Source organism: Artemia sp. Qi Xiang Cuo, chromosome 6 (assembly GCF_049724085.1).
Source record: "Artemia sp. Qi Xiang Cuo chromosome 6, ASM4972408v1, whole genome shotgun sequence".
NCBI lineage: Eukaryota > Metazoa > Arthropoda > Branchiopoda > Anostraca > Artemiidae > Artemia > Artemia sp. Qi Xiang Cuo.
The window spans coordinates 18,391,177-18,408,524 of record NC_142799.1 but is presented as its reverse complement, the minus strand read 5'-3'; the positions used below and the strand labels follow the sequence as shown (position 1 = coordinate 18,408,524).

The following is a 17,348-nucleotide window of genomic DNA, read 5'->3' as shown; positions in this document are numbered from 1 at the left end:
AGTTTGACTCTATCTCAGAATTTTATTTTTTAAAACAATAAAAAACTTTAGCGTAAAGAGCTAAAAGAGGCTTTAGCGTAAAGAGGCGTTGAGGAGGGGACAGCCCATTTCATATACGGAATAATTTCTGTTCGTTTTAAGTTTTAATGTCGCTCCTTACTTTCAGTTTAAAAAACTTGTTTTTCTTTATATATTCCTATAAGAGCCATGATAATTCGTTGAAGATCCTACTCTCTTTAGTTTCGAATGTCCTTTTCCTAGAGTCTTGAAGAGTTGACTAATCATGGGGAAAACATGAAACAAATTTCTTTTTCTTCTCATATAATTACTCAATGGATTTTATTAACTTTGCTTAATATTTAGGAACTACGAAATGTTTGCTTTTGTCACCAATTTAAGAAGACTCTTTGCACTCATGCTGCGCCGTCAAAGAAATATAGATCCATCCGAATGTAGCTCTATTCTAAGAATTGGTCTTGGAGGTAATTTTAGTCATCATGATGCTTCAGAAACTACCCGTTTGGTAAGTCGTAAACATTTAGTGTTGAAATTATCAGTGAGAAGTCTTTCTTTATCTAACGATTATTTTTACTTGACTTTTATGTTTTATGTGTGTACTTCTTGAAATGGAGTGAGGGGGGGGGGTGTATTTGCTTTTAAAAATTAAATATAATTTTAAAAATAAGGGAAGTGATGTCGCCTCCGCCTATCCCTCAGTCTTTACATTTAAGCTCAGCTTTTTATCACAACGCTTCTATATTAGAAAACTAATTTTTTCTCTTAAAACTATTGTTTCCCCAGTACGAGAGGAAATCGCCCCAGTGCCCATTGATTTTGCTTACTCCAAATATATTCCTAAAAATAAATGATACTAAATTAGGGTTCCCATATTACAGACTGTTTTTAATATTTAGGAACGAATGCACCACCGCTCTCTCTGAGATTAAAGGGCTAACGGATTGAATATTTCCTTTTAATTGTAATTAACGTATATCAAGTAATAGAAGTGACAGTTTTTTTGTATTCTCTGCAACCTTTGATCAGCATTTATCCATTGTATTATAATTATGAAAAGCGACTGATAGCTTTATTGAACCGAGTGGAGTCAATAGATTATATTACAATTTTCTGAATAATTTTAATAGTTTGAATAATTGAAAAAAAATTGATTCATTTTAGTATAATCAAGAATGAACCGTAAAAAGTGGTTGGGTAACTAGAAAGAAATTCACTTTGTATTTACATTGTTCGCAAGGGTTCTCCTGTATACAACGTCTGTACATATATTTCGTTACACTTAGGTGTATGCTTTGGAAGCAAATGGGGTATATATCCGACACTCTCAATTAAGAATTTTTATTGTCCCCTTTTCTCAAGGCTTAGGACTATTTCCACCCATGAATTTTCATGCTTATATTGTTGGTGTTCCAGCCCTTGTTCTTTTTTTTCCAGATAAATACCTGTTTTCTTTTCTGTAATTACATTTGCTTAGATTTGCCTATAGTATAATTTTCAATGATTAGTTATCTCGTTTCTATACTATAGTTGTTTTGCAGCAAATAGTCTTCCCGTTTTGGGCAATTGAAAGATGATGTTATTCAAAAGAAGCTAGGGATTTGAACCTTAATTTAGCGGATTGGCTTGGGCCAATCTTAGGTCCACCCCTTTGCAAAGTTCGTTGTATCGAACTGGTGATTTAGTTTTTAGTCTGTATTGACAGTCTAAATAGAGACACTGTTTAGAGAGTCTGTCTTGGGAGTTTATAGATGTGTTTTTTGTGACCTTTGGAAGAATACAAGTAAGCTATATTCTATAGCCATGTGAGATTTTTTTTTCAAGAACCCAGGCAGGGTAGCTCCAGTAAGTGGTGCTGCACAATTTCAGCCACAATCATTTAGTAAGTTGATATACCAATGTTTTTTTTTCAGAAGTGAAGTGAGTTTATGACATTCTAACGATTTTGAAAGCCCTGCGTTTTTAGATTAGGGAATTCAATTGCCAAATATGTTGTTATTATATTTAAATAAGTGCAATTTTAGCTGATTATTTGGAAAAGACCCAAAATCTTTTAAATAGCCGAACGTTTATTATTGATTTTTAGTGTATGGACTAAAAAAATGCATTGACAATGATTTGTTTTTTTTCCTGTTTTTGCAACGGTGCCAATGTGACAGAAAACCTAGTTTCGACATAGATTAAGATGTTTAATTAGAAATCAATTTGAAATCTGTTTGAGTAGTTTAAAAATTACTGTAACAACTTTAGTTTAATTGTTTTGAAATTTAAATGCACAGTAATTTTGTATTAAAAATTTTTAACTTATTAATTAAAGAAAAAAAAAATCGAAAAAGAAGTTTTTCAAAGAATAGTGAAGAGCCAAAAAAAGATCGGTAAGTCTCTTGAAAGGGCATAAACGCCCACTTTGTGACTATTCCTTGTGCCTAACTGGTGTATGAAAATATTAAAAATAAGCAAAAGAATTTTTTAATGCTTTTGTAATTCTTTCGCGACCCGGAAAAATTTTCCCGCGGCCTGGCACATTTGCCCAAGTTTCTAGAAGCCATTAATAGGTTGTATAGTCCCTATCCAGCTAGTCTGAATTAGCAAGTACAAAAATTATATTTTCCTATTATTACCATCTAGTAAGTACAACTTACGACTCTGTAATCCCCATAAATGTCGATGGGTCGACAGATTCAACTGGCTGTCCCTCATGGAACCTGACTACTACCAAAAATTTCAAAAATAATTCAGTATTTAATCACCAGAAGACCTTATCATAAATCTAGCGCTAGAAACATTATGAACCTTCTTCCTCCTCTCCATCAAGTAGTAATCTTTCAAACAAAACTGAGCGTGCCAGAAATCGGAAGACCAATAATGCTGCATTTTTTATCAGTGCCGCAGCAATTATATCCGGTTGGAAGTTGTGCATCGCTAATGCCCAGGTGAATTGCGTAATTTAGTCCTGCCTAGCAAATATGAGCTTGAGGTCTAATTATATCTGCATGCAGAATAGACGTGGTTTAATCGCTCATATAGATTCTAGCAAGCAATAAAGCTTAATTAGTGTTGATCGTCGTAGTTACTTTGTTTCAGAAATACAAGATGGAGCCATCATAAATCCCTGTCCATTTGACCCTGTACATATGTTTATTATTTCAATGGTTTTGACCCGTAACTGTTATTATTTTTGAATTAAATTATGAGTATTTTCTTCCAGTTACTTCAGTGGTTGGAAGAGGATTATAGGCTATTGAATAAACAACTTATTAAAGAAGAAGGAAAGGAAACGAATCCGCTGATTAGTTGTTTTTTTGGCCAGTTTACCGTTGAAACTGTGAATAATGGTAAGTAATGACGGCAATGTATTTTTCAGAAAGCACGTAGACAATAATAAGATTTCTGAACCTGGAGGTAATAGGCTTACAATTTTTCAAAGTATTCTCATATAGATGAAGTATCTCTTAATAAATAATATGTCTTCTTTCTCTCAATGATATGCTTCTCTGTCTCTCACTCTCTCTCTCTCTCTCTCTCTCTCATTCTCTCTCTCTCTCTCTCTCTCGCACTCTCTCTCTCTCTCTCTCTATCTAACTCTCTCTATCTATTTCTTTCTTTTTGTCTCTCTCTCTCTCTTTCTCTCTCTGCAATGCACTAGGGCCAGTTCCCACTTAATGCCGAGGACTTCCCTATTCCCATATGAATGAAATTTTCTTAAGAGATATTGAATTGTATCTTATTTTTCGAATCTATTACTATCACTTTCTTGAAAGTACTCTCTCATTCCCATGTGAAAGAAATTTTTTTTCCAAAAGTAATGAGCTTTTTCTCCTTCAAAGAATTTGATTTTGCAGTGGCACCTTCCTTCACACCCTTTTTTTGCAACCACAACGCACTGTCTCACGACAGATCTTTGATGCTAGCGAAAATTAGCCTAACCAATTGGGAAGTCACTTTCCATCGGTACCTCTGACCCAGCTAGAGTCAGAAAAACTGGAAGGGTGGGTCTTGATTCCAGGCGGCGATCCCACATATGACCTGGCTGTAGTACAGCTCCGAAGGATATGTTGTAAAAGCGAAGCACTAGCTGCAGGAAGTCTCTGTATGTTCTTAGTCTTTTGTCGTCGAAATGTTTCTTTCCTAAATTCATTCACGTCGCCGCAGTCTCATTTTACATCGTATGTCTTCGTGACAAAGCATTCAAGGTCGTGTAGTTGCAGTTCTGTCTCTAGGGAAGGCTGGTTTTTCAGTATAAGGAAATTCTCCGTCACTCCTGGCATATTGGGTCAAGTCGCAAAGAACTGCCTCTTTGAGTGAGGGATATAAGAAAAAACGGTATCACATCGTGTAAACGCGTGGAAGAACGAAAGTGCCTGCGATTTACTCGGCCTGAGCTATCTAACTATTTGATGAATGGGAACGTAATTTAGGTTGGTACCGACGCCAAACGCAATAAATAGTTCGGGCACTCCAATGCGATCAAAGCATGAGGTCGCAATTGCAATCACTTGTATGTCCACCGTTTGTATGGTAATCGACCGATGTGCTTGTAAGACTGCGTCACAAGTGTGAAGCAAAAGGCGGGTGTCAGCCTGTACGTGTGAACATAACTGGATGAGGCTCTGCTTTTCGAACACCTGGTTAGATATGCACGTGTTTCCAATAGTGCATGGTTAGAAGGTTAAACAAGTCTGTTTTGTTTGCATCCACTTGCAGGAATTCTTTCGACTTCAATGGGATTTGTGTGTTCGGAACAACTTTTAGTCGTGAACCCTTGCCTCGCTCACTTCTGACCGAAGGTTTTAGACAATCCAATCTGTAAACATCGATTGCGAGGTCAAGTCTCTCGAAATATCTCAGCTGATACTCTATCATGGGGAAAAATACGATCAAGTGGGCAGCTTCACTTACCTTGGTATTATTATCAGTAAAGATGTTGGGAGCAGTGAAAATGTTAAAAGTAGAATAGCCAAGGCTCAGGGTGTTTTTTCACAGATAAATAAAGTTTGGAAAAATAGGAAGATATGTGTGCAAACCAAGATTAGAATATTAATTAACATAATTTGCACTTTAGTGAAAAAAAAATGTTTTTACTTCTATAACTTTAATAAATCAAATAATATTAACATTTTGACTACTAAATATCAGTATATGCATGTTAAACTGACAATGCACATTCATTTGTATTTTTTGAGTAAAGTGCAAATTATGTTCTGGCCTTGGGAAGGCATAGGGGTTTTGAACCCTACTCGTGTTAATTTCTGCTCGTTCTGAGTTTGACTCGGTTAGTTATTGTACTTTCTGTTCGTTTTGGGTTTCATTTATTTATTGATGGTGATTTGTGGTAGTTTTACGATTGGTAGATTATTTGATTTTATTTTTGCTCATTTTGGTTTAATGGAGTTCTTTACTTTTCTTTGAAAATCTTATTTTGAGGAAAAGTTTTTTTTTAAATTAATTTCTATTCATTTATAGTGACATGGGCTTTTTGGGGCAAAATAAAATAATTCTTTAAATTTGTTCGTTTTTTTAAGACTTTATGGTTTGGCCTGCTATTTGTATGCTAGAGAAAAATTTTCAGCAATTTTTAACAACATACACCCTTTTAAAAATCTGGACACAAATAGTAGTGTTTAATTTAGTTTCATACCTCCTCTAGTTGACCTGAAATAGAAAACTTGAAACCATTCGCTAAAAAAATCTATTTAGTTTCATTCATAGCTTGGATATACTTACGCGATTTTGATTTGGTTGAATTTTAAGAGCAGAAGTAGCCTTGAAAGTTTGAACATAATACCCTCAATCGTTCTTGGGATACTGCTGAGATGCCTTATTGGGAATTAGCATTAACACAGTGCATTTTGATTTAATCTTAAGGCAACATATAGTTTTTAAACATAGTGGGCAAATGGGAGGGTGGGCGGGGGTGGGGGACTAGTTGCCCTTCAATTACGTTCAACTTTTAAAAAGGGCATTAGCCCTTTCTATTTTCAATTGAATGAGCCCTTTTCGAAGTTCCTGAGATAACTGCTTCGATACGAAGTGCCCTGGTCTAAAAAAAAAGAAAAAAGAATACATAATACATTGTGCTTACATCGATCTTTACTATAGAATTGTTAAGCCTTCCAATCACTTTCGACTATTAAAAAGGACACTAGCCCTTTCAATTTCCACTCGAATGAGGCCTTTTTCAGTTTCTACGACAACGTTTTCCATAAATACCTTATATGTCCCCAGGGGATAAGTTACAACTCTTACCCCAAGGGCTGTGAGGGGGTTGTCATCCTCAAAGACTTAATTTCCAGAACTTTCAACCACGTTAAAAAATGGCTATCTCAAAGTTTTGATTGGATATATTTGGGGAAATGGTGGGCTTGAGAGGGGCGTTAGTTGCTCTCTAATCACTTTCAACTATTCAAAAAGGCACTAGCTCTTTCAATTTCCAATCGAATGAACCCTTTTGAAGTTCCTACAACAATGTTTTCAATAAAAACCTTATGTGCCCCAGGGCATAACTTAAAACTCTTGCCCTGAGGGCAAGGGTGTCATCCTCAAAGACCTAATTTCCAGAACTTTCAACTACGTTGAAGAAAATGGCCGTCTCGAAATTTTGATTGGATGTGTGTGGTGAAATGATGGGCGTGAGAGGGGGGTTAGTTACCCTTTAATCTAAAAATCTAAAGCTTCCGACTATTAAAAAGGGCACATGCCCTTTCAATCTCCAATTGAATGAGTCCATTTTGAAGTTCCTACGACAACGCTTTCTATAAATAAAAAACCTTATGCCCTAGGGACTAACGTACAACCCCTGCCTTGAGGGCTGGGTGGGACTGTCCTCCTCAAAAACATAATTTCTATCTGGAAATCAACTACGCTGAAGAATGGCTGTCTCGAGATTTTGATAGGATGTGTTTGGGGAAATGGTGGGCGTGGAAGGGGTGTTAGTTGCCTTTCAATCACTTTCATCCTCAAAGACCTAATTTCCAGAACTTTCAACTACGTTGAAGAAAATGGCCGTCTCGAAATTTTGATTGGATGTGTGTGGTGAAATGATGGGCGTGAGAGGGGGGTTAGTTACCCTTTAATCTAAAAATCTAAAGCTTCCGACTATTAAAAAGGGCACATGCCCTTTCAATCTCCAATTGAATGAGTCCTGTTTGAAGTTCCTACGACAACGCTTTCTATAAATAAAAAACCTTATGCCCTAGGGACTAACTTACAACCCCTGCCTTGAGGGCTGGGTGGGAATGTCCTCCTCAAAAACATAATTTCTATCTGGAAATCAACTACGCTGAAGAATGGCTGTCTCGAGATTTTGATAGGATGTGTTTGGGGAAATGGTGGGCGTGGAAGGGCTGTTAGGTGCCTTTCAATCACTTTCGACTATGAAAAAGGGTTTAAGCCACTCCAATTTCCAATCGAATGAGTCCTTATTGAAGTTTCTACGACAACTCATTCGATACGAAGTACCCTGGTCTAAGACGAAGAAAAAAAAATACATTGTGCCCAAATCGTTCTTTTCTTAGGCAGTGCTATTGCGCTTGCGCTGCCTATGATGATGAAACTGACAGCTAGATGACAGGTTGAACACAAGCAGTTGACATGGAGGCAAATTTAAGCCGTTTGTAATGTGTCATGTTTGAACTAACGAGCGTTTTTTTTTTTTTTCCTCTTCTTATTGAATATCGGGGTCTCGTATTTTTACTTTAGTCCACTCTTACTTTCATATACGATGGCCATCGATTACCCCGGACTAGCATATTTGAGCGGTCATGTCTTCTCATTTTAACAAACTCGTATTTTTGTCCGCCATTTTGAATTTGAGGCACCTAGCGGCCTTACGGAACATCTTAGGTTATTTTTGCGTTCATATTCGGAACCTATGCCATCAATTAACCCATACTAGCCTATTGGAAAGGCCACGTCTTTTTCTTAAGCTCATATTCAGAACATCTGCCATCGATTACCCCATACTAGCCTATTTGAACGGACATGTCTTCTCATTTTGACAAACTCGTATTTTCTTCCGCCATCTTGGATATCAAGCTGCCTAGCGGCATTTTAATGAAAAAATTCACTTGCAAAACCGAGCCATATTAAAGAACATTCTCGAAAGTACATATCAACCAATATTGGTGCTTTCCTCAAACACGAAAGTATTCTGATGTTTTTCGACTTTTTTCGCCCGCCCTACTATCCTTTCAAAGGGATGCAAAATCTTCTTAAACTTTTTGGTGGCCATTTGTTTTTAGCTTAATTTTGATGATTTTTAGCCAAAATTTTTTTATTTTTTTCTTTTTTAATTTATCCCCCGGTACTGCAAAAAATTGCAGATTCTAATTTGGGCGTCTTTAAAAAAAAAATAAATGGATTTGCGGTTTTTTTTCTAAGGTTTTAAGATCCGCATGGTGGTGTGTAAATTCCTATTTGTCCTTTCCTTAGCACTTGTCAACGAAAAGTTCAAACTTGTTTTTTTTCTTTTTGGGTGCATATAGTAAATTAAAAATACACTTTTTTAAAGCTGAGGATGGGATCCACTCAAATCTTGTCAAATCTGCTCCCACTTCTTTTCTTCTTCTTCTTTTGACATTGTTTTAATCTTATCCGAAGCCTGGTAATGTTCCTTCATCTTTTAAAGTTGGGGTGGTAATTCCTGTTCCAAAATCTGGCAAAAGAGCTATCCGATCTTGTGATTCTTTATGACCTATAGCGAAGGTTTCTATAATTGGTAAGCCTTTTGAATTGGGTATAACGATCTTTTTGAACATTTGGATGTTGGTCTTCATCAAGTGTTTCAAAAAAGGAATGGGCTGTGACCATGCCCATGCAACATTTGATACAATTATCAATGAATAAAGGTCTTCTGGCTCCACGCTATCTACACTTTTAATTGATATAAAAGGAGTCTTTGATAATATTTCACGTGCTTCCAATCTTTCAGCTCTAATTAGTGGTGGTATTCCCCTGTCTTTGGTTAGAGTTCTTAAATCCTGATATCGATGGCTTATAATAAAATTTGCTGCTTCTGATTCTTTTTCTAATCCAATTTCTGTTGGTTATGGAGTTAGAGAAAGTAGATTTTTATCCTCTTATATTTTTACTATATATTTGACGGAGTGTCTGTAAACTATCTACAACCCTTATCTCAAGCTGAACTATAATCGACATTAATCGAGCTGAACTAATTTGCCACAAGAGTACTTTATTTCCAGTTTCTGATACTGTTCTTCATTGGTTACCCTATCGAGTTTCAACTCGAGATTCGAAATCAATGCTAATTTTGAATATTCAAGAAAAAGTTCTAAAGGCATTTGGCTCAATAATACGGCTTCGTGGTGTCTATCCTCGGGATATTTAAATTTCTCTTTCTATTATAGTTGCCCTCCCCCATGTTCTCTATCCTACCTCTCCATTTCGAGATTTAAAATACGCGATTTGTCTTCAATTCGCTTTTGCTATTTTAGATATTGTAAATTTTACTTGGGTTTTCCCATTTGTTTTAGTAGCACTGAGTTGGTTTTGAGATTTAAAAGGAAAGAGCCGTTGAAATTAGCTAGGATTAAGAAGGATAATTTATATTATAAATTTGAAAATTATTTCTTAATGCATAACCTTTTCCTTTTTTTTCCAGAACTTAGACAATATTTTTGAAATTTTATCGTTTTGTTCTTGCGTATTCTATTCAGTTATGGCATAAAACCTATTTTAAATCAATGCTTTGTTTCTTTTGTTGATATATTTCTTCTTTTTTATTGCAATTTTATTTGTGTGTTTTATATACTCCTTGATTTTGAGAGAAATAAACAAATAAATTATTGAAACATGTAGACTTCTGCTGTCAGTTGTGAAAGAGCGAGATTTTTGGTGCGATTTCAAATCTTTTCTAGCAAATAAGCCAAAAATTAATTTATTTGGAATAAATTCCAAAAATTAATTTGTCGCTCTCATTAAAATCAAAAAAATGAAATAAAAATAAAACATATTATTTTTCATTGATGACTTGGTCATCTTATGCTAAAATGTCTTTGTACAATGTGCTGTGAATTTTTCCGGCTGGGGCAACCTACTTTTTCCCTATGTCCCTTTCCTGTCCTAAGTTGCCGTGTTTCGAGGTTAGGTTTTTTCCACTTGTTTTTGTGTTGTTGTTTTTTGGCCGTTGGTAAATATAAATTTTTAAATAATAGCCGTCATTTTAAGCGTACCTCCCTGATGGTCCTTTTGAAAATATTTTTTTGTCTATTTTGTTTGCTAATTAAAAATCTGGAATATTGAAAAAGTTTTGTAGCGGCCTAATATACTGTTTTCCCTATACATTGTTGTTTAACTAATGGATTTTTCTAGGAATTTCAAAGGAACCGATCAAACAGGAATAAGATTCACTAAAATAATTGTCTTTCTAAAAAATTAAAACTAAACTAGTGTAACTCATGTGTTGTGTCAAGAAATTTTCACCGAAAATAAGTACCGTGTTGCCGCCCCTTAAACCTTTGCTTAATCTTTTCAAACTTTTCAGATCGTATTGACCGACAAATAGAGCAGTTTAGCGAGTGTAACATCCCTGTGATTGGTTTCTCAAATTTATATCAAGGAATTGAAGCTTTCACAAATTCTAGTCAAAGCTATCGTACGCGATCATCAGGACTAGTTGAGGAGAGGTGGTTTCAAGATTTACCGCCGGTCCTGACTTTTCAGTTAAAGAGGGTTGTTGAAAGCAACCCAGAGGAGAAAATTCATGATCAAGTGATATTCTATGAAAAAATATACATGGATAGGTATGTTCAAATGTTATTTTTGCTAGTGCAACTGAAGTTTTTTTGTTGTACTAGGCCAAGTTTTCTCAATTCAGGTTGCATCTGTTAATCCGGAGTTCAATATTCATATTGTCAATAAAAAAAACATGTTCTAAAAGTTTTGATATAAATTTACAATATTTACTTTATATGTCAACTAACCCAATTACTTGTTTAATAAATGAAAATTTTGTTTTTGTTCTTTTGTTATTTATGGAGATTGCTTGTGGGGTCACATTGAAAATTTACTTTTTAATTTCGGTCAAATTTCAGCTCATTATGGATATCCAATTTAATTAACTTGCTTGGTAGAGTAAGATTGTCGAAACAAGAATATGAAAAAGACAACTAATTATACGATTGTCATTAAAACTCAGTTTCTCCCAATCAGACTATTAATGAAACTGGAAATGTTTCAATTCCATTGTCAACCTGACAGTAGGATTTTCAATCAGAAAAGCCTCCCTTTCAATCACCTTATCTTTTAAGTAAATTTTTAGAACCACAACTTCTAAGTTTTGAAAGTTTTTGTCTTTGTCATGCCGAAAAGCTGTTCCATTATGACATAGAAAAACTTTCAAAACTGCAAGTGGTGGAATAAAACAGACCAAAAAGATAAAAAAAATTCAGTGTCAATGTTGTTATTGCTAAATCATCCAATTTGAAAGTAATGAACACCTTAAGTTTGACTTTTCTTACTTTAGCGTCTATAAAATTATTGATTATCTTGTCCCAGTTGATTGCTTCTAATTGTTTTGCGTGCTGTGCTCATTAACAATAAATCATTTAGTCGCTCATGCTCCATAGTCGATCTTGACGCAAGTGCTGACCTCCCAGCACCAAAGAAGTGACGACAGCTGTGAAAAATTTGAAGAATGTGCGTGCATCTGGAGTCGATGGAATCACGGCAGAGATGCTGAAGACGCCCCTTCGAGCCTGCATAGCTGTTTGGTCTGCTCTCTTAGTGGTCAACTCGAATAATAAAATCTGGGACAACTGAAGGGGCATCAACTAACATCTGTGCCTAGTAAAATACTAGCCACAGACATATTACAGCGTCTAAGAACAGCCCTAGAATCACACTTCAGGGAATAGCAACACTGCTTTAGACTTTTGGGTCTTGCTCTGATCTTATTTTCATTCTTAGACTAATGGTTGAAGACTCCAGGTAATGGGACAAAAACACAGTCATGCTCTTCATTGATTTTTAAAAGGCATTCGATATTGTTGATCGAAAAATTTTAGGAAACTTTTGAATTATCACGGAGTACTTGATAAACTAGTCAAAATGATAATCTTGTTGTGAATATTGTTTGTGCAAAGAATGTTACGATACGTGTTTCTTCTAGATAATGTCTGGTATCGAACAGTGATGTGTCCCATTCCCATTGCTGTTTGTTATTGTTATGGACCACAATCTAAGGCAGCCTCCAGGCTCTCGAGTGAAAATTTGCAGCCGGCAGATCTCTGATCTGGACTTTGCTGACGACGCTGTTCTTCTCGGAAAAGCAAAGCAGTGACTGCAGTTGCTACTAGACGCGATAGATGAAAAGGCCGAAAAAGTGGGGCTTATAATGAATTTCAGTAGGATAAAGAGTATGGCTACATTTGACTCCACTGACAATGGATTACAAACATAAACCAAATGAACTGGTCAATGAATTTGAATATTTCGGGATTTGGATTGATTTTAGTGGTGAAATAGCCAATGAAATCAAGAGGAGGATTGGACAAACTACATTAGCTTTTAATAAGTTGAAACTAATTTGGTGCAATAGGAAATATGCGCTTGAAGCTCCGCCTCACGAATAGCAATGTGAGGTCCATTCTTCCATATGCTAGTAAATGTTGGAAACTAGATGACCAACTGGAGAAACGCGTCCTAGCCTTTGAAAACATATGCCCTAGTATGAACAGGATCTGATGTTTGCAATGGCTCTGTGATGTCTGGCGAGGTTTCGTAGATGCCCTATGCGCCATTTCTGGCTCTAGAGAGTCTAGAGTAAATGACTGCTCATTATTGGCCACTGACTCTGCAATCACTAATAATATTTGATAGGCAACCTTTATTTCTTTGAAGACCCCTTCACCTCCAAATTGCACAATTAATTATAACACTCCTATAGGCTCCTTTAAGGAAATTTGTCGGTGTTGAATCTTTTTTCATGGAGCTCATGGAACAACTGAATGGGATCTAAATTATCTAAATATTTTTACTTTTATTGCTGCTTAATTTTATTTTCAGAAAATGGCGAAAAAGATATTAAAAAAATTAAAATTTTGGATTCAATTTGCTTATACTTACCACCAACTGTGCCCTCTGCATGGAAAAAGAATGTCAAAGATTACACCCCCCCTCAATTTTCTAGTTTCCTAATTTCCCCTTAATTTGAAATCCCCCTTCCCCTAAAATTTCTGCGCACGGATAAAGTGCCCCCTCCCTAAAACCGCCTCTGACCCTTATGATTTACAATCAAGATTCTATTATATTTATATTTAGCATGATAAATAGAAAAAGAATGTCAAAGATTACATCCCCCCCCCTAATTTTGTAGTTTCCTAATTCCCCCTTTATTTGAGATTCTCCCCCCTAAAATTTCTGTGCACGGGGAAAGTGCCCCCTCCCTAAAACTGCCTCTGACCCTTATGATTTACACTCGAGATTGTATTAATTATATTATATTTAGCATGATAAATATTGCCAGACATTTTCTATCCTAGGACCTGAATCCAAAAATAGAAGATTTTGATAGACAATTTTTTCATATCTTCCTAGGTCTTTGGGCTAAATATTGAGGATAGAAGGGGGGGGAGCAATCCGCCTCTGATTGGTCCTGAATTTGAAAGATTATATTTGATTTTGCATAGAGGGCCTAGATCATTTCAGAATGGCTGTAAATGTAAAATGGAAGCAATCAAGGCGCTGTTGGGCTTCTATCCTAATCTGTAAATTGACAATATTGAGAAACATAGAATCTTAGTAACAAGAAATTATTCACCCTCATTGATGCCCAAATAATACAACATTGTGTTTAAAACCGGCAAATAGGTCGTTTTTAAACAACAATTAAGAAAAAAGACTGCAATTTGCCAATTTTTATATCAGTTAGTGTCACTCGGGCCCCAAATACAAACTTCTATTTTTTAAAGGGAAAGAAAGATAAGCTACGCAAATCAACATAGTATCTAGAGTGATTGCAGGGGTATTTTATTTTCTTCTTAACATCTCCACGTCTAAAATTGAGTCGGTAAGACAAATAAAAAAAGTTTTGTATAGCAATTCTAGCAAATTCCACCTAAAGGCATCTAAGGCAATGTAAAAGGCTTGACTTAACACTGCGAAAGTGTCGACAGTTTTAACGCTTTTAAGTACCATATTTCGGGTGTCAAAGATCCACCGTTTTTCAATTTCCTAATTTCTCTGAACCTGGCTTATTCTTGTGTGTCCAAAATAATAAATCAGGTGGTTTTTGTTAACATGCTTCTCAACTACAAATATTGGTACTCTCATTGTTATTTTAAGAACTGTTTATTAATGTTATCTTCAGCCCTCCCATAATTATGTGAGCCCTCCCTTATCACATTCATTCAAATTCTTTATAAATAAATGCTTTCCCGTCATTTTAGCCACGGTATTTTTTGTTCTATATAATGCCTATTTTGAATGGAAATACCTTCAATAATTGTTAGTTCTTGCAGTTATAGAGATGATAAAAACATGTTGAAAGTGAAATGGATAGAGATTTGTAGGATTCGATTTTCGTTTTCTAACACTAAAGGGTTTTGGCGATCGATATTAATCTGTTTTAACTTGAGTAGTTTTCTCTTTGATCAGACTGTTCCTATAGTCTCGGAACGCTTGAGTTTCCTCTGCTAACTAGGGAAAACGAGTATCTGTATATTTATTGTCTTTATTATTGTAGCCAATGAACGTTTTCTATCCTAATGCTGCTGTTGTAGGTCTTTTAAAGAATATTTTTTTTAGCAATGCAACTTCTATGACAATCATATGTTTCACAAGTTGTGCTAAAGTATATTAAATGAGTAAATAGCGGATATTTTTCTCTTTATTGTACTCCGGCACCTTCATACGCTTAAAGACGAAAATGTGACTTGCATTTAATTGACTTATTGCTGGATCTTTATTTGGAAATCAAACTGAAGAGAAATGAAGATATTTGGATTCTTCATAATAGAATTGGAGCATAATCTTCATAATAGAATATATAATAATAAACAGGTAGATTATAATAATAGATCATTTGTTTAATAAGAATATGTACTTCAACATTTTTCTTTTAGAGACCAAGAACAAATAATTATTAATAAATAATCTGTATAATATAATGTATATGAATCATATAACTAAAAAAATAGATATGCAAAAGAATGCAATGTTAAAAGCAAGAGGATTGATAAGTGAAAAGAAAGCTGAAAGTACAAGCCAATTGCCACTTACTTTTTTCTGTTTTAAAACATGATAATCCCTGGTAATCAGCTTTTATTTTAGCTATAAATTTTCAATAAGAAAAATAAAAGCTATAGGCACACAAACGGTCTTTGTGTGAATTGAGCCCGACATGAATGATTTGGTTCTCTCCCTAAGATGTCTTTTAATGTTTGCAGGTATTTGGTAAGTAATCGGGGAAAGGTAGCTGAGTGTAGTACCAAAGCTGAAGAGCTAGAGAGCCAAAAGGCGCGATTAAACAAACGAATTCGACGAATTGACAACGAGACTTTGAAGAATCGAATCGAAAAAGATGTGGCTGAAATTGACGCCAAAGTAAATAAGCTGTATGACAACCCAGATTTTAAAACGGTAAATTTGAACGTATTTGTCTGTTTCTTTTCTATGCTATTTTTTTCTAGATGGTAGATTGATAAATATTTATTCACACACATGTAAATAACTTTGGTCATACCTTTAAACAGTGGACAAATAAAAAATTTACTCAAAGCTCCGTCCTACCGGGTGTTCGATAATTATCTGGAAGAAAAAAAGTATTTCAGGGCAAGTTTTAATTTAGTCTCACTTTAGCTCTATACATTTAGTTCAATGGTAGTAAAACAATTTGGATAGCCTACCTTCCGCGAATAAGGGTTCTTTATCATTTCAAAATTAGCCTTTGTTTCGTAAATAGATTCACCAAGAAAATTTTAAAATTTGAAAGCAGGAAATAATCTGGAGACTATAGCTAAAGAATTCGGTAGACGAAGAAGCAATGTATATCCTAGTTTATGCAATTCTATCGTGGTGTCAATACATGTGGACATTTTCAAATCGACCTGATGAAAAAGACTTTCTTCGCGGAACGCTTACGTTTCCTTCTAAGTTAAAAACATTATCAAACGGAATAATTGGTTGGAAGTAATACTCACCTGTAATTATTTTGCTCAGTATAAGCTAGTGAATGTGTTTTATTCTAGATTTATCAAAAAAAAAAAAAAACTAGCATGAGCTTGATGGCTGATAAAGTTGCTATTTACTTCTTTGGTGCCGATTCCCAACGAAAACTCCAGTATTTGAATTGTTTTTTTTTGTCACTGGTGTACTGTGACGGATCCATGTTTCATTTGTAACCATGAATCGATGCAAGAAGTCCTAAGGATTGTGGGTTTATATCTCCAAATACTTTTGAAACTGTCCCACGTGTGTGTCTTTGCCAAATTGTAAACAATTACGGCAAACAATTAGGCTTTGAACTGTCCAGAGATAATCTCCATTCTGCTGGATAAGTAACACACAATAGGCCATATGCCATGACTCTTGACGATATACAAATTGATTGTTCCCAGTGAAATGGGAAGGGGACTTTATAGTATTCTATCGTGAGACGTTCTTGTGCATCCATCCAGTTAGGCTTTTTCTTTCAATCTTCATTTTGAATCTGGTTTGATATTTTGCAACTGTTACGCCTAAATAATAACGTCTGAATAATCGCCAAAAACTATCTTCTAATTGCTATTTTGCCATTTTCTTAGAAGGAGAATCAGTAGGACAATGAGTGGTTAGTGACACTTTGGTTGTTCAATGACACATTGCCCTGCAGATCGTCCCTTTGAGAACAGCTTAGCAAACAGTTTTTGGTAGTTATGTCAGAAACGTGAAAATGTCACATGTGGCCTCTACGTGTGGCAGCAACAATTTGTCATATGAGTAAGTTTGAGTTTCATCATCAGCCATTGATGCGTCTTTATTACCACCACTGTTGCTACTTTCTTCTTCTGGCTCTGGAACCTTCTTAAAAAATGGCACAGGATGCTTATCAGAGTGTGACGTTGGGCAGATAGGTAATAGGATATTAGAGTAAGTAATTTTTTGTCGAAATTTCTTGTTAACCTCCCTGTATTTTTTTTGGACAAACATACCAGTCTTTAATATGATCGCTTGGGATTCTCCGTGTCATTAGAGCTTCAAATAGCAGGCCTTTTAACTTTACTTTAGTCCAGTCGCGTTATCTCTACAGTTTTGGCATACAATATAAGGGACCCATAACTTATCTTGATCACCAAGAGGAATTCAAGAGGTATAGATGCTTAGATATTTTAGGAGTG

At 35.3% G+C, this 17,348-nt stretch overlaps 1 protein-coding gene across 1 annotated transcript in view; it reads left to right on the top strand.

Moving 5' to 3' along the window:
* LOC148950942 (uncharacterized) overlaps positions 1 to 17,348 on the top strand; it is a 74,075-nt gene that overhangs the window by 1,150 nt on the left and 55,577 nt on the right. The window contains exons 3-6 of the mRNA XM_089090961.1: positions 364 to 523; positions 3,224 to 3,350; positions 10,517 to 10,775; positions 15,420 to 15,612. Coding sequence (XP_088947087.1) covers positions 364 to 523; positions 3,224 to 3,350; positions 10,517 to 10,775; positions 15,420 to 15,612 — 739 coding nt within the window. The remainder of the gene's footprint in view (positions 1 to 363; positions 524 to 3,223; positions 3,351 to 10,516; positions 10,776 to 15,419; positions 15,613 to 17,348) is intronic.